Source organism: Macaca fascicularis, chromosome 4 (genome assembly GCF_037993035.2).
Source record: "Macaca fascicularis isolate 582-1 chromosome 4, T2T-MFA8v1.1".
Classification (NCBI taxonomy): domain Eukaryota; kingdom Metazoa; phylum Chordata; class Mammalia; order Primates; family Cercopithecidae; genus Macaca; species Macaca fascicularis.
Window position 1 is genome coordinate 21423454 of NC_088378.1, and position 23413 is coordinate 21446866.

Genomic DNA, 23413 nt, shown 5'->3' on the forward strand with positions numbered 1-23413 from the left:
TGACTTCTGTTCCTGTCTTTATTCTTTTCTTCTTTCTATTTGCATTAGTTTTAGTTTGCTCCTCTTTTTCTAAGTTCTTGAGATATTTCTGCTATTGATTTTTAGTTTGATTTCATGGTAACCAGAAAACACATTCTGTATGACTTCAATTATTTAAAGCTATTGAAGTTTGTTTTATGGCCCAGGATATTGTCTATGTTGGTATATGTATTGTGAGCACTTGAAAACAATATGTGTTCTGCTGTTAGTTGGTAAAGCATTCTCTAAATATTAAATAGATGCTGTTGATTGATGGTGTCATTCAGTTCTTGTATGTAATTTCTGACTTTTTGTACAGTTGTTCTATCAATTGCTGAAAGAGGGGTGTTGAAATCTCTAATTATAATTATGTATTTGTCTATTTCTTCTTTCATTTCTATCAGTTTTTGCCTCACTCTTCTTATGACTCTGTTGTTGATGTACACATATTTTGGATTGCTACATCTTCCTGTTGGACTCACTTTTTTATCATTATATATGTACAATGTCTTTTTCTCTGATAATTTTCTTTGCTCTAAAGTCACCTTATTAGATAAATGGCCACTCTTGCTTCTCATTGATTAATGTTTGCATGATATATTTTTCCATCCTTTTACCTTCAGCCTGCCCATATCATTATATTTGAGGGGAGTTTCTGGTAAACAGCATATAGTTGGGTGATGGGGTGACTTAAGTTTACCATTATATTTTTTCTTTTCTATTTGTTCTTTCTGTTTTACATTTCTCTATTTTCTTTTCCCTGACTTTCCATGCATTACTTAAGCATTTTCTAGAATTTCATTTGGATTTATCTATAATGTTTTTGAGTGTATCTCTCTACACCTTTTATTCAAGATATGGAGAGAGAGCGATCTTAATCATAATCTTCTGGTGCCATTATTTTTCCTGTTCAAGTGAAGTATAAAAGTGTTACCTCCTTTTACATCCTTTTACTTATTTCATTTATAATAAGATAGTCTTATACAGTATATTTCTTCCACATACATTTTTAAACACATCAGACTGTCTGAAATAATAATATTCTAACACTGTATTTTTGCTTTACCTTTTTAATGTTCAGATATGTTTAGATACACAAATACTTACCATTGTGTTACAATTGCTTACAGAATTCAGTGCAGTAACATTTTGTACAAGCTTGTAGCCCAGGAGCCATAAGCTGTACCATGTAGCCTAGGTGTGTAGTAGGCTATACCATCTAGGTTTGTGTAAGTACACTCTATAATTGTATTCGTTCATTTTCACACTGCTATAAAAAGCTACCTAAGATTTGTGTAAGTACACTATACAATTGTATTAGTTCATTTTCACCCTGCTATAAAGAACTACCTAAGACTGGATAATTTATGAAGGAAAGAGGTTTAATTGACTCACAGTTCCACATGACTGGGGAGGCCTCAGGAAACTTACTATCATGGCAGAAGGCAAAGGGGAAGCAGGCATCTTCTTCACAAGGTGTCAGGAGAGAGAGCAGTGGGTGGGGAACTGCCAAACATTATTACACCATCAGATCTGAGAACTTACTCACTATCATGAAAATAGCATAGAGGAAAAGAGGAAAACACCCCCATGAGCCCAGTGACCTCCCACCAGGTCCCTCCCTTGCCGTGTGGGGATTATAATTTAAGATGAGATTTGGGTGGGGACACAGAGCCAAACCATATCAAAAATGTTCAAACAATGATGAAATCACCTAACAATGCATTCCCCCAACATTAAGTAACACATGAATGAATTATGTTATGAGACCCAGGAGTTTATTTATACTTTCTCTTTTAGCTGGCTTTCTCTCTGATGCATCTCCAGCAAAAGAGTGATGTACTGACTCATGGAGCTCTCAGGTGGAGGCAGAAGTCCAGGTTCCCCACTTGACCTCCTTGACATTTGAGGTGGAGGGACATTTGTGGAGTCAGTGGAGACAAAGTGGAGGGGATGTTAGGATGCTTTGTTACGGCCTCAAGAGGGTGAAAGTCTAGGTGCCCCACTTTGCTGGTGTGAGTGACAGTAGGGCCACCTTTTGACTGTGGTGTTTGAATGGATTAGAGCGGTTACTATCTAAAAGTTTTATCTCACGCTGTGCTGACCCTTTTCTGATCCTTTGACTGGAGAGGACTGGCTTTTGTTGCTTTTTATTTTGTTGTTTTTGTTTTGTCTGTGCCTGCTGGTGTTTGCCGGTTGCAGGCTTTTCAGCTCTAAGTCTGGTGTATGTAAAGCAAAAAGAAAACCCAGGTGACTCACCACTGTGTCACTTCTCAGGTCCCAATGTCTCTAGGCAGTCTGCCTTCTCTCTTCCTTCTGAAATCTTATGTTTGTATTATATATAATATTCTGCATTTTTAGTTATACTTAGTGGAAGGAATAAGGAAAAGTGTGTCTACTCCATCTTCCCAGAAGCTGAAATCTAATAGCTTCTTTTTATATAACACATTTTTAGAACACAGCACATTGTACATTTCTAGAGCAGATTTCCCACAGAGCGAATTAAGAGGGTTATGGGATTTCTGTGATATGTGAACATACAGAAGAACAAGGGAGAAATAGGCTTCGCCATCATGAAAGACAGGAAGGCAGAAAGGAAACAGTTGTCTCTAAAATAATAATCGAGTCACTCTTGTGCACTAGCAGAAGAGAGCCAGTGACCTAGTATAGTGTGCAGAAGTATCTGGCTGAGACTCCAACAAAAGCTTCAATTCCTCAGCCTGTCATTCCCAGTGTTGTGCTTTTATTCTTTGAGCATAGAAGCTTTCTTTTAATACCTTAGTCAGACATGCATGAGAAGCATAACAGGGGCCTTACCATCCCACATGAGTAGATTTTTTTGTCCCCAAACCAGACTGTTTAGTTTGCTTGGCTCTGGAAAACCCAACCCTGATTCTACTTGCGGCCTAGTCTTGACATTTTTCTTGGTCTCAACAGTTTCCAACGTTGTGCCATTTTGTCTTTGGCAGTTCCCTGTTATGTCTCTAACTGGAGATCAGGCAGACTAGCTCCTTCCAAGGAAAAGCAAGACCCTCTTAGTCTCCCAGGGAGGGTCTGGTGACTCCAGAAACCCTAAGCTTATGCTCTGAATCCCAGTTATACTCGATAACTAGAGAAAAAAACTTAAGAATATAGGTACGAAGACGTCGTGGCTCCCAGGCCCCGAATCTGATGAACAGTACTTAATTTCAAGTCCCCTTGTTAGTGAGGAAGAATATCAAATGTGTCCCAGCACTCAGGGGAAGTCTTAGGAATAAAGCCAATTGGGTTCACCTTCAAGGAGGGACAGAAAACCTTGGCTGAGGAAATGAGACAGGATTGATATTGTTAGTTTTCAATAGCTCCTCTTAAAATATAAATCTTTGGTAAGATGCGATCAGTTACCATCTCAAAGAGATCTCTGAGCTGCAACAAGAGCGCAAAACTGTATAAAAAATGGATCATAGAATAAGCATGGAGCACCCTTTAAAACTGCAAAGAGGAGGCCGGGCGCGGGGGCTCACGCCTGTAATCCCAGCACTTTGGAAGGCCGAGGCGGGCGGATCACGAGGTCAGGAGATCCAGACCGTCTGGCTAACACGGTGAAACCCCGTCTCTACTAAAAATACAAAAAAAAAAAAAAAAAAAAAAATTAGCCGGGCGCGGTGGCGGGCGCCTGTAGTCCCAGCTACACCGGAGGCTGAGGCAGGAGAATGGCGTGAACCCGGGAGGCGGAGCTTGCAGTGAGCCGAGATCTCGCGCCACTGCACTCCAGCCTGGGCGGCAGAGCGAGACTCCGTCTCAAAAAACAAAAAAAAAAAACAAAAAACCGCATAGAGGAACAGTGTGGAAAGTAGGTGGAGGAAAAACTGTTTAGCTCATATTTTAAACACAGTCTGCTAAATTGGTCTCCTTAAGGATCTCATTTGGTGACTTTGAGAAGGCAGTAAAGAGCAGGGTGCCAAGACCCAGCAAGTGGTGGCACACACTTGTGGTCCTAGCTACTCAGGAGGCTGAGATGGGAGGATTACTTGAGCCCAGATTGAGGCTGCAGTGAGCCAGGATCGCACCACTGCCCTCCAGCCTGAGAGACAGAGCAAGAGCCTGTCTCAAAAAATAAAGAAAGACATAAAGACAGGGGGCAAGGAGAGGGGAAAAGGAAAGTGCCTGGGATCAGACTGCTTGGCTTCCAACAGGAGTTCTGCCAACCAAGTGTCAGGGCTTCTGGATCCCTTATAACCTGCCTCTCAATCTCCTAATTCTATACTCTCTATCCAAACAGAAGTTCCATTAACTAAGAGAATAGTTGTCTGACTAAAGATTTTGGAATTAAACTTCATAAAGGATTCCCTATTTACTTAGAAATCTCTGCTAAGAAAGATTATTCAACTTCTTGATTTCAAGATTTTTATCTCTCTTGTTTTTCTCTGAACTTTGATCATCTTCATTTGGTCTGGAATCAGGAAAATGTGTAAATCACATGACACAACATTAACATTTTCAGAGAAAATGGAAAAAAAAAAATCTCTTTGAAAGGCAAAGCCTCTCTGCTCTCAAACATGCTGAAATTCAATGTATTTAACTAAATGAGGACCTTTTCTCAGGATACAACTTGTAAATGTAGGAGATAAAATGCTTTAGAAAAGCGGATGATAGGTTTTTTTTAATTATTAAAATTTACTTTTAGAGCAATTTTAGATTCACAGCAAAACTGGGTGGAAAGTACAGAGTTCCCATACACTCCCTTTCCCCACACACTAACAACCCCCACATTAGCAACATCAGCACCAGAGTGACTTCTGAATGGATACTCTCATTTGTCCCATGCTTCATACCTTTCCTCTCTGTGGGCACTGCAGTGTTCGTGGATGTTCTATTCTTGCCCCATCCATGTCAGATACCTGTATTTGGGAACTCTCAGATCTCAGGTCTGAACATCTGAGAGTCACAGTGGGAGGCCAGAGGATGGGAACCACATTTTTATTGTTTCTGTTATTTTTTAAGCTTCCAGTAATACTTTCCAGAGATCCCAAGAGATTGCTTCCACTTCCTTGGAGTCTCACAGCATCCTGACAGCCAAGCAGGAGGTGATCCAGGTCATCCATGCCTCCTTCTTGTATAGATGAATGAACTGAGGCTGAAAGATGGGGACGGGTTTGCACCAGGTCATGGAGTTGTGGAACCAGGGCTAGAACCCAGTTTTCTTTGACTGCCTGTCCAGCACCTTCTCACTGTGTCATATATCACATGAGCATAGCAGTTGAGGGCAGGAGCAAGGCTGTGCTCAGGGCTCTTCAGTTCTCCTACTCCCTCCTCTCAGCCTCCCCTGCTCTGACCATATTGGTTTTAATTTCTCAGAGGTTTTAATCTCTCAGTTCAGCCTAAAGGCTGAAAGTCAGTATCGGGTTCAGTATGGGAAGACCCTCCAGCCCTCTACCAAACCAATGGTATCCTCTGCCTCCCGCTGCCCTCTCCCTGTTAACCACTTGCTCTCCAGGGTTCCTCTCCAGCTCTTCCTACTTTGGTTCCTGGCTCAGATGGAGGGGCCCAGAGCAAAAAGGGTGAGGCACTGGAGCCTATTAGCTGAGCCTCCTGAGACTCAGCTTCTGGGTCTGATTCCAATGCTCAGGTCAATAGTTTGTGGCTATTATGAGTGAAACGGAGAGTTTTCCATCTTTATCTTTGTGGGCTTTGAATGATGGTTGTACTGTTATAGATGTGCATGACTCCAGGAGAATTTTCCCAGAGTACAAGGACCCTAGCTCTGCCTGACACGTGGATGTTGAGCCTCCACGTTCCCCTCCTCTCCACATTACCCAGGTGAATGCCTCAAGGCACAGTGGAATCCTAGCCTCTGAGTAAGAAATAGAAACTCTGAAGACAGTAAAGCCTGGAACTCTCCTCCGGCTTGCTTTATCAAGCACTGCACACTTGTCTGTCCTTCAGTTTCAATTTCTTTTTCTTTTTTCCACTTATCGATTTATTATGAAGGACATTGCAGAGGATGCAGATGAAGAGACACATAGGGTGAGTTATAGGGGAAGAGATGCAGAATTTCCATGTCCTCCCTGGCATGCCACCGTCCAGGAACCTCCACATGTTCAGCTATCCAGAAGCTCACTGAACTTTCTCTTCTTGGGTTTTTATGGAAGCTTCGTGATATCAGCATTCCTTCCTCCAGAGTATAGGGGGGACCCTCTCATGGAAGGGCCTTAAGACCCACAATCAGAAAAGTGGGGGGACATTAGAGTAAAAGGAGGGCAGAAAAAGGTCAGAGGCCTGCCCCTGAAGCCTGACAAACCCAATATTATAACAAAAGATTGCAACAAGGACGATGGGAGTTGTGAGCCAGGAACCATGGATATAAACCAATACATATCATAACACCACAGCCTTCCCACACTGATTTTTTTTCAATAGTTTTTGGGGAACAGGTGGTGTTTGGTTGCATGGGAAAGTTCTTTGGTAGTGATTTCTGAGATTTTGGTGCATCCATCACCAGAGTAGTGTACACTGTACCCAATGTGTAGTCTTTTATTCTTCATCCCCCTCCCACCCTTCCCCCGACTGCCCAAAGTCCAATTTATCATTCTTATGCCTTTGCGTCCTCATGGCTTAGTTCCCACTTATACGGGAGAACATACAATGTTTGGTTTTCCATTCCTGAGTTACTTCACTTAAAATAATGGTCTCCAACTCCATCCAGGTTGCTGTGAATGCCATTATTTAGTTCCTTTTTATGGTTGAGTAGTATTCCATGGTATGTATATATACCACATTTTCTTTATCCATTCATTAGTTGATGGTCATTTGGGCCGGTTCCATATTTTTGCAACTGAAAATTGTGCTGCTGTAAACATACATGTGAAATATATATTACACACAATCATTAATAATTAATCCAGTTCATCAGATTGTATGAATGTCTCCCAGGATGAGGCCACTCAGGTTTGCAGGCTTCCTCTCAATCTTGTCAGCTTCCAAAAGCAAAAGTGATCATGCGCCCTTTCAGGCATCTGGGATAATTGAACTAAGAGACAATATCGTCTCTTGCTCTGAGACTATTTTGCCTTGTTAATATAAAATTAAATTTCTCTCAGCAACTCATTTATCCATTTCTTTACTCTCAGCTACGATTTCTCCTTCTCTCCATTATTACCCAGACTTTTGCCTTTGGAGGGGACACTAGAATCACCACTGTGCTGGTCTAGATTGTAGGGAGCAATACAAATCAATCAACTAGCTCCTCCTCAGTTCATTCCCATTCAGACAGGGTAAGGTCACATAGGTGCAGAACTAGTGAACTATTTTTACCACCAGGCAATATAGCTGCATTCACTCCTAGCCCCAATATTGCTAGAGGGAGTAAAGGCACAACCTACTCCCATTATGCCCTTAGGAATTTTGACATAAGGTTTAAAAACATAGTTACAGTTTTTTGCTTAGAAATCATCCCTGCTGTTGCAACTTGTAGTTGCAGCCCTGGTCTTAGGACCTCAGCATCAGGTAGAGGGGAAAAACTAATCTTTTTTCAAGGTGACCAGGAAGAAAGAAAAAATTAGAGTCGTTATACCAATGTACTCCTCTCTTGGCAAGAATTGCAACATCATACCAGCATCTTCCCCACCTCCTCTTCCCCAGGTCAATCAGAAAAACAGAGAAAAAAATCTTGCAGCACACTCTAGTCCCATTCATGTTGCGTGTGAGCACCCACTTGTGAAGATGTGGAAGCCAGCCCTTCATGCTTTTATTTCCCCTTGTTTTAGACAATCAATGTTTCAATTGCCCGTTCTACTTTTCTATCAAACTATTACTCCAACATGGATAACTCTCGGTTCGTTGTTAGACTTTATGGGTTGTACAGTGAGTTCATCAGTCTGAAGAAATGATGGTCAGCCATCCAAACAGCCTAGCAATATCTTCTCTTCCGGTTTTTTTTAATGGCACTCTGAGCATTTTCATTTTTCATTGAATAAGCAAAACTTACTCCAGAGGCACTGTCTATTCCTGTAAAGACCCATCTGTAGCCCCACAAGGTTACCAGGTCCAGTCTTACCTGCCTACTGTGTTCAGGGCCTTCCCACCAGAGAATGTGCCTCATAGCCATCAGCAGTCTCTGTCACTCTTGCTGAGAAACAGAATAGTTCTTCCTGGCATTTTGTGCCTGAGAGGGTGCAAAAGGAACATGACTAGACTCAGCCCATATCTGCGCTGCTGCAGTAACCACTCATTTCACGGACCCAGGTAGCTACCTCAAGGGAAAACATGGGAATATCTGCTTGTCGATTCTAGTCACCTTCTGAACCTGGAAGTTCATTATTCTTATGGACATTGATTTGTTCTACATTAGTACACCCCTCACATTTCCACAGGGCTTGTTCCATATGGGCATCCTTTTAATAGGCCAGGTTTCCATTGCCCTCTTCCATGAGTATGGCCAAGCTATCGGTAACTGCCAATGAGTCAGTAAAAACTCAAATTCGGGGGCTTTTACCACTGCTCAATTCGTCCATCACTGTTAGAAAAACAACGTGCAATTTAGCCCACCAAGCAGATCTGTTTCCACCTTTTTTGTCAAAGTGGTGACCTCTCAGACAGGATGGTGTCCATTTGCCTTTGAATTACCATCCACAAACCAAGCAGCTCTTGGTCGGTCAACTGAGAGCTGTTTATCGGGCACTGTAGAATCTAGCAGTTTCTTACACAGTTTCAGAGTCAGTCCTAGGAGAAAAGAAACTCCCTGCTGGAGAGTATCTACTCCTTGCATTCCCTAAGTAGCAAGATCCTCTACAAACCATCTCCATTTTATTATGGAACTCCTCTGGGGACTGCCATCCCCATCAGAATGTTTCTCTGACATCACTCAAGATGGCACGGATATTTCAGGTGTCATAGGGTAGCTTCAGTTAACGTTTCATAGCAAAGCAGTAAATGCTTCTCATGTGGAAATTCTCTAGTCCAGTCTCTCCATAGGTGTCGTTGGGAGGAGCTCAGAGGCTTTTGCCAAAGGCTGCAGGAAATGCTCCACAGAGGGTTATCAAGTGGAGAATTTGTCCCTACCAGCACTCTACGTTCTGCTATGCATTGTGTGTGCTTGGGCAATCTCACTGGTTCCCATTAAACAGATTATGGTGGTTTTTACCCAGTCCACCAGGCCAGCTGTTCTCTCAGGAATAACCTCCTGTGTGTCTGCATCATATATTCATCTGCAGTTGTTCAGTGGTGATCTGATCCCAGCCCAGCCACATGGGCTGCTTAAAGGGCAGATTTACATGCCTTCTGTTTCATGGTACCTGGTATGGGAAATATTCCCCAATCAGATACAGTGTTCATTCCCACAACACAATCAGGTAAAAGAGATGCAACCACTTCTCTTGAAGTGTATTAAAATATACCAACTTTTTTTTTTTTTTTAAGACGGAGTCTTGCTCTGTCACCCAGGCTGGAGTGCAGTGGTGTGATCTTGGCTCACTGCAAGTTCTGCCTTCCAGGTTCATGCCATTCTCCTGCCTCAGCCTCCCGAGTAGCTGGGACTACAGGCACCCACCATCACGCCCGGCTAATTTTTTGTATTTTTAGTAGAGACAGGGTTTCACCGTGTTAGCCAGGATGGTCTCGATCTGACCTCATGATCTGTCCGCCTTGGCTCCCCAAAGTGCTGGGATTACAGGCTTGAGCCACCGTGCCTGGCCGACTCAAATATACTAACTTTCATAATCCTGTCAACCCTTACATTTTTATATCCTAGTTTCAGGGACATCTCTTCTCCACCCCCAGACCAATTTACCCTCTCTTGTGCAAAAGGCTTTGAGTCCTCAGCTAAGGGGGACTCAAAGGGCTGAACCAAAGGACCCCGGCCCTTTTGTCCATCTTTCTTGATTAGTGGGCCTGACTATTGCTCTAGGCAGTTTCAGATGAGATTTTTCATTATAATCTCTGTCTTCCAGGTTTTAAAGTTTCTCCAAACTGGGAGAAATACACCAAGGTGGTCTGGGGCCCTTTAAAGATGGTGGACAAGACGGGGCTCCCTAGGCCGGGCGTGGTGGCTCACGCCTGTAATCCCAGCACTTTGGGAGGCCGAGGTGGGCGGATCACAAGGTCAGGAGATCGAGACCATGGTGAAACCCCGTCTCTACTAAAGATAGAAAAAATTAGCCGGGCGCAGGGGCGGGCGCCTGTAGTCCCAGCTACTCGGGAGGCTGAGGCAGGAGAATGGCGTGAACCCGGGAGGCGGAGCTTGCAGTGAGCCGTGATTGCGCCACTGCACTCCAGCCTGGGCGACAGAGCGAGACTCCGTCTCAAAAAAAAAAAAAAAAAAAAAAAAGACGGGGCTCCCTTTGGTCCACCAAACTTTCAGTGTGTTGTAAGTCCTTTGTTCTAACCCATCAATTTCCATTTTATTCATTTCATTTCTTAATAACCATCTAGAGATCTCCATCCTGCTAAGGTGAGACCCATGATTCTCCCTTTCTTTTTCTTCTTAGTTTTATCCCATCACTGCTTTCTTTATTCAGCTTATTTCTTAATAACCGTTTAAAAATTTCCACCTTCCTGAATGAGTTTTTGACTCTCCTTTTTGCCTTTCCCAATTCTCTTGTTAATTAACTTAATGTTTTTCTTAGCATTTGTAAGACTTGGCAAGCTGAGACAGTAAATTTGACAAGGCTTCTTGAACTTCTTGAACTTCTAGTCCTTCAATTCTGCAGGACTAACAACACATGCGGTACCCATAGAAGGGGCCCCCTGAACCACAGCGTTAACCATGACTTGGGTAATAGACATATTCAGCAGGTGAACATTCCCATCGTCATAAAGCCAGTCCCACATGGCTTGCATACAAAGCATATCAGCTACCTCATCTGGGGTGTTCTACTTGGCATTTTTAGGTGGTCTTGGATAATCCCTCCCTCAGGGTAAACAGACCTTAAGGTGGCTTTTACCCTGTCCACCAGGCTGGCTGTTCCCTTAGGAATAACCTCCTGTGTGTCTGCATCATATATTCTTCCGCAGTTGTTCAATGGTGAGCCATGGGTCCGGCATCAACCCAAACACAGTCTTCCACTCTGCAGCATTTAAAACCGAAAATACTGCCCCTACATTAGTCACTCTCATAATCCATTTTATTATAGCATAGGTTCCACAGGAAATTAATGATACCAATCTGCAAAACAATTCCTTCATACTGTGTCCTCTGGTTTCAATAGTTACCTGGTTTTGCCCTTCTCTCACATTGACTGCCCTCTTGGTAACCACACGTCTTAGAGGTACTTTCTGTTGTTCCTGCCTAATTCTGCCCTTGGGGGGCATCTTTGAGGCGGGTGGACTAAGCCCAGATTGAAATCCAACACAGCATTCTCTTTTAATTTCATTTTAGCTGTTATAGATAACAATAACCAAGAGATTGAAGATTTCATTTTTTCATTGTTAGTTTGTATTTCCTTATACATCTAGTGAACCAACTCCTGGGAAGTTGGACCCTCTCTAAATTCCTCTGGTAACTTACCTTTATCAACTGATCTCAACACATTGCAGCTTCATGCCACTGTTACTGGAAAGGGTCCTGGATCCAGACCCCAAGAGAGGGTTCTTGGATCTCACACAAGAAAGAAATCAAGGCGAATCCATTCCATAAAGTGAAAGCAAGTTTATTACAGAAGCAAAGAAATAAAAGAATGGCTACTCGATTGGCAGAGCAGTGGCATGGGCTTCTCAGCTAAAGATACTTATAGTTATTTCTTGATTATATGCTAAAAAAGAGGTAGATTATTGATGAGTTTTCTGGGAAAGGAATGGGCAATCCCTGGAACTGAGGGCTTCTCCTCCTTTTAAACTATATAGGGTAACTTCCTGATGTTGCCATGGCATTTGTAAGCTGCCATGGCACTGGCGGGAGTGTCTTTGGCATGCTGTCGTGTTATAACTAGTGCAAAATGGTGTAATAAGCAGTGAGGACAACCAGAGATCACTTTCATTGCTATCTTGGTTTTGGTGGGTTTTGGTGGGTTTTGGCTGGCTTCTTTACCACGACCTATTTTATCAGCAAGGTCTTTGTGACCTGTATCTTGTGCTGACCTCCTGTGTCATTCTGTGACTAAGAATGCCTAACCTCCTGGGAATACAGCCCAGTAGGTCTCAGTCTTATTTTACCAGCCTCTATACAATATGGAGTTGCTGTGGTTCAAACGCCTCTGACATATTTCTCCCTTCCCTTTTACAAGGGAACCCTTCATTCTAAGAGTTCTGGAGAGATGAAGATTCATTTTCCGTAACTTCTTCAGACTGAATGGGGCAATTATATTCCTGTCTAACTATTAGGGTCTCTTGTATTCAGGGTAGAGAGGAGATCAGTCAGAAAGCATTGGTATGTCAAGGGCCACTCATAACTCTTGAGCTCTGACAGAAAGTAATATCAGGAAGATTAATAAGTGTTTAATTTAAGAGAACATTGATTAAGCTTATCCTGCATTCCTACATATAGAGTACAATAACAATATATTCCGCAAGAGTAAGGCTAAATAAGTAATACTATCCCAAGTAAACTAAATAAGAAGGCTTTCCATGAACTGGGCAATTGCTGAAACCAAGCTAATACGGAGTCACCAGATGATTCCAGTACGTGCCCAGAATTACAATACTAATCCAGATTTTTACATTACCCATCTCTTTTGTTTCTTCTGGGCAGCCAGAGATCACTTGTTGGTTCATAAGAATAAGCAGGGTTAATCTGAATTGCAGGAAAAAAAAAAAAACTCAAAAACAACTGATGACACTAGAATCTAATAACAGGTGTACCACAGTTTTTGAAACATAATTTTTCTCTCTCCAGACTCCCATTTTTACTAAAGACAAATCATGGTAAGATCAATATACTTTGTTCTCACTAATAGGTGGGAATTGATCAATGAGAACACTTGGACACAGGGTGGGGAACATCACACACCAGGGCCTGTCGTGGGGTGGGGAGAGAAGGAGGGATAGCATTAGGAGATATACCTAATGTAAATGACGAGTTAACGGGTGCAGCACACCAACATGGCACATGTATACATATGTAACAAACCTGCACGTTGTACACATGAACCCTAGAACTTAAAGTACATATATATATTTATATATATATAAAATATATAAAATACAGTACATATTTATATATATATAAAAAAGACCAGTATGCTTTTTTACACTTGGCCTGATTATTTGTATACAGTACAGCAAGAATAATTATTTTTCACATAGGCTTTTTCAATTGACTTTGGTGGAACTCATTTCATAAGGAATCTCAGAAAATACTTTTTTTTAAAGCCAAGCCCAGCCATGGGTTTGTACCGTCAAATACCTATGAGTTGGGTAACTTCCTCTCCTCTTGAGGTCCCAAGATAACCTGAAGTTCCTGGGCCTGTCACAAAGTGATATTCTTTACCTACCACACATCAGGAATCCTGAATAGGGACTGTGTAGACAAGGTAGGGGGCCAGTCTTCCCAAGGGAGTTTTATTGACTCTGGAAGTCAAGTTAGATTCCTTAAAGGAAAACACACAATTCCAGTCAAAGCCTTGGAAAAATAATCAGTTTCTCCAATTGTGTCCTGTTGCAAAATAAAACATTCTTATTGCACTTATGCAAACAATTATATTTCCATAAGTTAAAGCTATTCACAAATAGTCTTCAAATTCTGGAAAAATCAGGTACAAAGAAATAAATATGCTCCAAATTTTGTTCATGGGAGTATACTTCATTCAATTGTTAAAAGCTGCCAATAGTTCAAAAGTTCTCTCGACTCTGAAAAACAAAACCAAGGATCTACAATATTTTAAGAAAAAGTAAAAAAAAAAACAAAAAAAACAAACTTCAGCCTTCTAATTGGTTCAGTCCATGCAGTTAACTCCTGTTCTGATGGATATTTATGAACATTCCAGCTCTCCATGAAAGTCCTGAATGATTTTCCTCTATTCTAATGTCACAATCTCCAAAATTATTAGAAACCTGCATTCAAGAGCACCTGTCAAAGTCCTACAGCTGACTATAAACTATCGTTTGAAGAGAATCTAAACAAGTTAATAACTGTCTGTGGATGACAAAAAGTCCTAGGACAGCCATTATTAAAACCACAACTGACTAGAAATTTTGGTTACTTCTGTGGCATAAGACAATTTTACATAACAATGATAATTATTAATAACATAGACTAAGTCATATCAGAATTATAGGAGTTTCCCATAATTTTGGAACACATAGTGATAACATATTTATACAATACAACCCAAAGAAAGTCAAACACCATTTCATATTTAACAATGCTTCCTGTATGATTTTTATACCAAATAAGCCAAATGTCATTTTTGGACAGGGACCCCCTAATATCTAAATGATTAATTTAGGTCAGAAAAACTCACAATTTATAATTTGATTTTGGAAAGTTTGTCAAATATCAAATCCTAGGTTACCATAAGTCATTAATTAGCCAACATGAGAGCTCAAAAATTTTTTTTCTTTTTTGAGATGGAGTTTCACTCTTGTTGCCCAGGCTGGAGTACAGTGGCAAGATCTCAGCTCACTGCAACCTCCGCCTCCCAGGTTCAAGCAATTCTGCTGCCTCAGCCTCCCGAGTAGCTGAGATTACAGGTGTCTGCCACCATGCCTGGCTAATTTTTGTATTTGTAGTAGAGATGGGTTTCACCATGTTGGCCAGAACTCCTGATGTCAGGTGATCTGCCTGCCTCTGCCTCCCAAAGTGCTGGGATTACAGGCCTGAGCCACTGCGCCAGGCCACAAAAATTTTTTAAAGACAAAACGTTTACTCATCGATAGAGGGAAGACTTAGCTTTCCAAACAATCTGTCATTTTCCTTTCTTTTTTTCTACAGTTTATTCAAAAGGGTAGGCAAAAAACTTTCATTTTTTAAAACATTACATGAAAATCTTGTTCAAGAGAGAAAGCCAAATTTTCCCTTGCCTTAGTGCATTATTGATGTCAAACCTAATTCTTGAGATCACTCGGACTCAGGAAGGGGAACATCACACACCGGGGCCTATCATGGGGAGGGGGGAGGGGGGAGGGATTGCATTGGGAGTTATACCTGATGTAAATGACGAGTTGATGGGTGCAGCACAGCAACATGGCACAAGTATACATATGTAACAAACCTGCACGTTATGCACATGTACCCTACAACTTAAAGTATAATAATAATAAATAAATTTAAAAAAATAAATAAATAAATAAAATAAATATGAAAAAAAAAAAAAAAAAAAAAAAAAAAACCTTATAGACAAATCTGTCCAATCTTAATCATTATGACCATACGCTAAGATTCTTATAAATCTTTGGTAACCCTTTACAATTTTTGTGACAGAGCAGACCAGTGTTGTAAGAAAAAGCCTGTTGTGCTTTTATTCCAATGTTCAATTTATGAAAAATACTAAATAATACTCCTTTAACTTTAGCTAATATGTTCATATACAAAATTTCTTTTACAAGATTAATTTTTCACAAACATTCCACAACTTGCCCAAACCTTCAGCTTTTTCGTATCTTACTTAAAACAATCCTTTAACCTTTTTATCTAGTCAAAAATCCACATTCCCATGATTTCTTATATAATCTTTAACAAAAACACATTTCACTTTCCTTACACAACTTGCATGTAAAACCGTTTTAATTTCCCAAAGATTACTTAAGTTATGTGAACTAAAAGGCATTACACTTCTTACTTTTCTGACAAAATGTTTGATTTAAGCACTTATTATTTTTAAGCTAATTAATTAGAACTCTTGTATATATAAACATCACATGCACAACACATATAAATAGAAGAAAATCCAGTAGTTGTAAGATTTTTAATTTGCCAGTGTTTCATAATTGAATTACTGGCTTCAGGGTTGAACAGGGACAGGAAAACAGGCAGTTTGTACAGCCTAATAAGCAGGCACAGCTGTAAGGCAAAACAAATCTCCCAAAATTATAATCCCCCAGTTATAAAAAGGGTCCCATTTTATACCAGATCCTGAATCTTTAAAAAAAGAAATGCTACGGAAAAAAGACAGTACAATGATTTTACTATGCATTTCATTGCAAAGCAATCTAAAGCCAATCATCCAATTCTGTCATTAGCCCATCCCTCATAGAAGCCTTATCGCTGGGCGTGTGGGGGCTGGGCAGACACATCTGCATACCTTCCAGGTGGCCAAGCACATACTTCTCTAATCCAAACACCAAAGAGCCAAGTATTCGCCCATAACTGCCATTAGCCTTTCCTAAAAGTATATTTCCTACCTAGTTATTATGCACAAAGTAGTTTTTGATACCCTCAAGAGTTAAAACATCAGATAACACAACGCAATGCAAAACAGAACAGAGCCTAAGATTTTGAGAGGGATCTATCCACTTTCAATTCCTAGGTTCTCTGAGGAAAACAGAGGTTTTTCTCAGCACTGGGTCTGTGGCATCTCCTCTGTTTTTCCCAAGGAGTCCCAGGCTGTCAGAACTTGAATATCCATTTTAAATTAAGCTGACTTTTCACCTTAGCGCTCTTTTTCTTTTTTTTAAGTCCTTTTAAATCTCTTACTACCACCTTTAGCCACGCCAAACTGCCAATATTTCTGGCTTTTGAACTTTACCAGAAATAACCTCACAGGTGAAACCCATAAGCCTTAACTATTAACCTACAGCATTGGGAAGTTTCCATTGCACTTTCCAGAAGGAGCCTAGAGCAGCCAATTTTGAGCTTGCAAAGGCATAAACTTTGGGAATAACTATGACATGAACCCCCAAATTCCTGTTCCCTGGATGGCAGAGACCAAGAGAAAGTACCGCCACATGGTTACAAGGTCAAGCTCCCAAGGACATTTTTCAACATGTGGTCTCTGGGCAAGATGAAAGAGTGGACAGTTAACCTAACAGAAAAGTCAGAAAACAGAAAGAAGAGAAAGAGAAACACAATTAGGAAACAGCTGTCCGGGGGTTGTCATAAGAACCAACTCAGATCAAGTATATGAAACTTCTTTAAAACCTATTTCTTGAAAGGACACAAATGTATCGCAGGTAGTACAGAGGCAACTAGAATTTTAAAATAGGGCTGGCCCTGGAAAGCTATACCATAAATCAATGAATACTGAATCAAACACAATGACGGAATAAGGGAGAAAGCCTGGATAGGAGACAGCCTGCTTGCCTCAATAGAATGCCTAAAGAAGGAATCGCAGGACAATGGTAAGTTTTATCAGAAATGGAAGTTAGAGAAAGGCTGCTTTGGGAGGGAAGTGTGGACCGTGCCCTGCTGAGCTCTGCCACAGGGAGGGAGGGGTCTGACCTTTGTAGCCTAGCTGTTTAGTGCTTGTGGCAAAAATATCCACATGGGGGTGACAAAGACTCTCTGTGACCAAACAGTCAAGCTCCCCTGAGCCTTCTTTTTATCTAGGCCTTGTCCTTGAACCCTGTCTTTGGCCTGCCTAGTCCAGCTTTAGCAAGAATTCTGCTAAGTTAGTTCAGAGAGAATCCCCCACCCTCTATATTGGATCAAGTTTCTCCTCCCTTGTCTTTGACATATAAGTCCTTGAACCGGAATTCAGCAAGAATCCCATTAAGCCACTTTATAAGAATCCCCTCTATCCCTGATGTCTCCTCCTAGTGATTTTTTGTGACGGACCCCCTCACCCTGCTTACTGGTTAGAAATCCCTGAATTCAAAGTTGAGCCTGATTGCTCCTCTATTGCCGTAATCTTGACACCTATTGCAATGCAAATCTGAACAAGTTTCTACACTTTCCCTGCTTCCCATTACCCCCAGGAACCCTCAGATTCTGCTCCTGCCTCCCACTCTGTATTCAGGCTCAAGTTCACTGATGAAGTAGGCTCAAGTTCACAGATGAACTGTTTTGTTTTGTTGTTTTTGAGGCAGAGTCTCGCTCCCGCTCTGTCGCCCAGGCTGGAGTATGATGGCATGATCTCGGCTCACTGCAACCTCTGCCTCCTGGGTTCAAGTGATTCTCCTGCCTGTCTCCTGAGTGGCTGGGATTACATGTGCCCACCACCATGTCTGGTTAATTTTTGTATTTTTAGTAGAGATGGGGTTTTGCCATGCTGGCCAGGCTGGTCTCGAACTCCTGACCTCAGGTGATCAGCCCGTCTTGGCCTCCCAAAATGCTGGGATTACAGGCATGAGCCACTGCACCTGGCCAGGTTCAATCTTTATAAGCATCCTGCGATCTCTGTTTCTGAGCTTTTAAAATAATATCTTTTCCTTGTCTAACAAACATTGTTTTCTTTCTAATTAATATCTTCACCTCTCTCAGGCCCTGCCAGACTTTTAAAATCTGGGTTATGTGCCCTTCTTCTGTGATTCCATGGTACCCTGCACCTCTTCTATCATTGTGCTTGTCAATCTATATAATTCATTTTGTCTGTGTAATTAACTTTCTCAAATTTTTATTATCAGATCATAAATGAGGAAGAGAAGGTAACTGTATTTTTATTGTACCGTCGTCATGTTGTTTCACATATGGAAAATGTCTAAAACATTGAGAATTACAATTGAACTTGAGATTTGGGTGGGGACACAGATTGAAACCATATCAGACATCTATAAGGGCTTCAGTTTTATAGCTGAGATAGTTTCCCTCATAGAGTCTCAGGCAGGGTTACTAAATGTTAAGGATAGATTGAAGTAGGTCATTGAACTGGACTACAATCTATTTTGAAGCTATCTAACTGTTTAGAATCATACTAGGTTTGCAGTTCTGTTTAAATTCTGTCTTACCTAAGCAAGACAGAGCACATAATTTATAATATAAAATAAGGCAGCTCCTGACCAGCTGTTATGTATTTTTACAGAAGAGCTGGCAAATGTAAGCATAAATTGCAGTAAGATATGCAAAATAAAGACTGGATGGCAAGGGGGGGATGGGTTAGAAGTGAAATAGCCTATGAGAGACACTTCCCTAGAGATAGTTCCCATCTCAGTATGTGAAATGTTTATAGATAGATCCTAACAAGTATAATTTTTCTTAATGGAACTTGGTTCTGGGATTCCATCATGCATCATTTAAAAAAATCAAAATGGAATCTTCTCAAGATTAAAACAAGTATGTTAATTCAACAAGGCTTATTTCATTGTATACAAAAATATACAGTAGTTCCAGCTATTCAGAAGGCTGGATTGAGCTCAGGAGTTGGAGGCTGTAGTGCACTATGATCAGGCCTGTGAATAGACACTGCACTCCAGCTGGGCAACATGGTAAGGCCCTTTCTCTAAAAACGATACATACATATATATATGTGTGTGTATACACACACACACCTCTCAGGTATATATATTTGATAATCTGTTGTATTTTTACATTTTTCCTTTATTATGATTTTCTTAACTAGAGATTTTATATTTCAAGGAAGGAATGGCATGATGAAACCAATAAGATCTGGCTGGTCTTTCTGTTTCTTGTTACCAGATTCTAAATCTTTCCCCTTATCTGGCTCAGGATTCAGGTGTACAGCAGATAATTCCATTCCCATCAGGGTATTGACTGAGATTTAAAAAAAGGGGGGGGTGACCCCTGAAACCCCACCTGCCTCACATTATGAATTCCTCACTGGCAAACAATACTCCCCATTGTCTTTGCTTCATTCATAGCTCACAGTGTCAAACCTGTTAGAGCCTGGAAGCAGCTGCCCAAACTCACTTAGATTGCAGTGAGCTGAGATCCGGCCACTGCACTCCAGCCTGGGCGACACAGCGAGACTCGTCTCGGAAAAAAAAAAAAAGAAAAAAGAAAGAAGAGAAACAAGAAAAAAGGGTAAACTGAAGTTAGGAGGAGATTCAATGTATCAAAGTATCATTTTATGTTTTTGAGTGTAAGAATACTCAATATTCTTATGGGCGTGAATTTACTTTATATTAAAAAATGATAAAACCTACCATGTATTAGGTACTTTACATACTATAACTTATTATACACATTCAGTTAGGTACTTTCTCTACATGATAGAACTTAATATATACATTCAGTATACACTTAATATATACAAATATACCCAGTTTGATTCCCTCCATTTTTAAAGCCCAAGTTCTTTCCTCTAACATATGCTGCCTCAGAGAAAGCAAAGCCCCAAAGACAATCTCATTTGAGATTTTATCAGCTTGTTTATTTAGTTAAAAAAAGAAAAGAAAGAGGAAAAAAGGAACGCATGTATGAAATGAGTCTGTCTAGGGTATCCAAAGATCACGAGGGGCCAGTATTTGCCATTGGAGGGGCTGTTTCTTCCTCTCCGCCTCCTTGCTTCCCTGCGCTGCACCTCTAGGTGAACCTTCAGCGTGCTGCGCGGTGATGCGAAGGTGAGGGCAGTGCGCAGAGGAAGTAAATGGGGACTGCAGGGGACCAGAGACGTGAGATAGTCCTTAAAATGCATATTTAATCTGTCCTTGTCACTTTCCACAGCCACCACCCTATTCAACTACTCAGTAATAACCTTGTAATTCTCCACTCTCCAGTCTGCCCTCCCCAAACCCTTCTCGGTAGGCAGCTCCTCAGAGGATCACCGGGTGGAGTCCTTGTCCCTTCTGAACCTTCCGTGGCTGCTCACTGCTCCGAGGACCAAGTTAAACATCCTTGAGGTTGTTAACTGCATGTCCTGGCCCCTGCTCTGTACAGTAGCTTCTACATCTGACCGTGTATCCACCTGTTCACCGTGCTTCAGCCACCTGGCCCTTTCCTCCAGCTTCTTTGCACAACTGGTCTGTTTTGGCTCCTGCTTTAATCTCAGCTTTGATGCCACATAGGCCTTTCCTAGCTGATTCCCGCCCTCACCCCCGTTACCCGCCATCTAATTAGAGCTCTCTAAATGTGCTTCAACAGCACCCTTCATGTCACTGATTGCAATTTGCATTGAATACTTGCCTGATTATTTTTAACGTCTGCAAGTGCCACATGGGTTTAGCCCTACTCCTGACAAGCACACTGCTGAACTGAGTAACTTTTGAATGAATGAATGAGTGAAGGTCCTACTTGGCACTGTCATCATCCTATCATCAAAATATTTCGAGTCCCTCGGTGTTGCTATCCTTGGCATGCCCATCCCCGCGGGCTGGCAAAACCCTGGAGGGGGCAGCCTTCCAAGGCACCGCCGCGGACTCAGCCCCTCCAGGAAGGACTCCCTCCGCACCATGCGGCGAGGGGCGGGTCCGGCGGCGAGGTGTCCTGCTGCCTAGCAGGTTCACGTGTACTGGTGCAGGTGGGGAGGAGGGGAAGGAAGGAGCGCAGCAGGGAGCGCCAGATACGTGGAGGGGAGCGCGGGCGGCGCCTGGCTCGCCTCCGGCCTCGCCGTCGGTTACTGCCTGGGAGCGCGACTTCCTCCTCTGGGGGCCGACGTGCGGGGCGGGGAGGGGCGGGGCGGGAGACGCCCCCGCAGGGCTGGGCTCAAAGCCGCCCCAATGGGATTCGGTGCGGGGCAGCGGCTGCGCCCGGTCCCGGCGCCGCGCTCTGCCGCGGAGGAGGCGGCGCGGCCCCGGCAGCTGAGGCGCGGGGTCCGTCGAGGGGAGGCCGAGCCTGCCAAGCTGGCGCCCAGCGGGGTCATGGTGCCCGGCGCCCGCGGCGGCGGCGCGCTGGCGCGGGCTGCCGGGCCGGGCCTCCTGGCCCTGCTGCTCACGGTCTGCGCCCCGCTCCGGCTGCAGGCGGAGGAGCTGGGTGAGTGGAGAGCGTCCGGCTGGCGGCGGGACCCGGGGCCTCGGGGGCGGGCTGCGGGCTGCGGGGCGGGCCGGGCCGGGCCTCGGGGGACGGAGCGCGGGAGGAAGTCGGGCTCGCTGCCTGCCATCCGCGGAGTCCGGCTCTGCCCGCGGGGCTGGGGGCGAAGTAGGTTACTGCATTACGTATCGCTCCCCCACCAAACTCCTTCCTTCCCCCCAAACCAGAGAATCAACCTGGCGTCTCTGCACTCTCTCTCTTCGCCGCCCCCCAGCCCATTTCACTTAGTTTCCAGACTTCCTGACTCTGCTGGCCCCGTGAGAAGTGACCTGACCCCGAGGGTCGCCTTAGGGGACAGCCGTGTTTAGGGCGGGTTCTCTCCAGCCGCCTTTTGACAAAGCCGCCCCTCTGCCGGCGCTGGGCCCGGCCCTCCCTGCCGCTGCTCCTCCCGCGCGGAGTTGGAATCCTGGCGTGTGCGTTCTGGGCTCGTGCGGAATGGCCGGGGCACGTTTGCCGAGGTTGGCCTTGGACGCGGGCGAGCAGGCGGTGCTGCCACCTCCTCCCGAGTGTCCTGCTGGCGCCGCAAGTTGGAATCCTGTGGCTTCCTGTGTATCTGAGCGGGTAGACTCTCAGCCAGGCTGCTTTTTCTCTGGAGCTGGTCTTTGACTTGGAGTTAGACCTAATTAACCCACAACCGAGTTTACACTCTGTCTGTCCAGCAGATTAAAGCAGCAACCCCGTTAACCAGCCCTGGGTGTCCCTGTTTCATTCATCCTCATTAATTAGTGTTTTTTGGTTTTTTTTTTTTCATAGCAAGGGCCAGCTTTCTGCCGAGTTGTTTCAGTGTTTCCTCTCCTCCCTTGCTCCTGGCCCTATATGCCTTTAATGGCTCTGAGTCTATCCGGAGTACTTTGACAGCTCCCCCAGCCACCGTGCTTTCTGGCGAAACAACAATCAAGACTAAAACCGGTGCTGGCATTTTTTTTTTTTCACTGAACTATGCCTCCATTCTGAAACATTGATACTCGAGATGGTGGTGGTGGTTCCTAAGTTTATGTGACATACCAGTTTGTTTAAAAAACAAAATCCCTAAAACCCTGAAGTTATTTTGTCTGGTACTGTAGCACAGTACTAGGCAGACTGTAAAATTACAACAAATACGTAAGATTTTGTTAAATGCGTAGGACTTTTATAATGGATGTTTTAAATATTTTTATTTTTTTCGCAACTCACTGTTTGAAGGTGCACCTTTAATACTATATGTCTGTGAGAATCATCCCAACAGTATGTTCCTGTACTAATCTGGCCAAAGCTGTCACTTAATCTTTCCCAATAAAGTTTTAAATTTTGTATGGTCATCCAGGCTGTTAACTGGGCACTTTGTGAGAGCAGTTCTCTAGGAACAAGTGTGATTGCTTAGATTCTTTTTAAAAAATTATTATCATTATTATTATTTTTGAGACAGGGTCTCACTCTGTCGCCCAGGCTGCAATGCAGTGGCACGAGCTCAGCTCACTGCAGCCTGAACCTCCTGGGCTCAAGCCATCCTCCGGCCTCAGCCTCCTGAGTAGCTGGGACTACAGGGGCATCACACCACACCTGGCTAATTTTTGTATATTTTATAGAGACAGGGTTTAGCTATATTACGCAGGCTGGTTTTGAACTCCTAAGCTCAAATGATCCGCCCACCCGGGCCTCCCAAAGTGCTGGGACAACAGGCATGTAGTTGCTTAGATTCTTACTGGG

General features: G+C 43.0%; 1 protein-coding gene across 3 annotated transcripts in view; it reads left to right on the plus strand.

Moving 5' to 3' along the window:
* Nucleotides 1-21419: 21419 nt before the first annotated feature.
* The window catches only part of DCBLD1 (discoidin, CUB and LCCL domain containing 1), a 66885-nt gene continuing 64891 nt past the window's right edge, over nucleotides 21420-23413 (plus strand). For all 3 annotated transcript variants that reach the window (XM_005551669.4, XM_065543249.2, XM_065543248.1), the window contains exon 1: nucleotides 21420-21670. In XM_005551669.4, coding sequence (XP_005551726.2) covers nucleotides 21559-21670 — 112 coding nt within the window. In that variant the 5' untranslated portion in view covers nucleotides 21420-21558. The remainder of the gene's footprint in view (nucleotides 21671-23413) is intronic.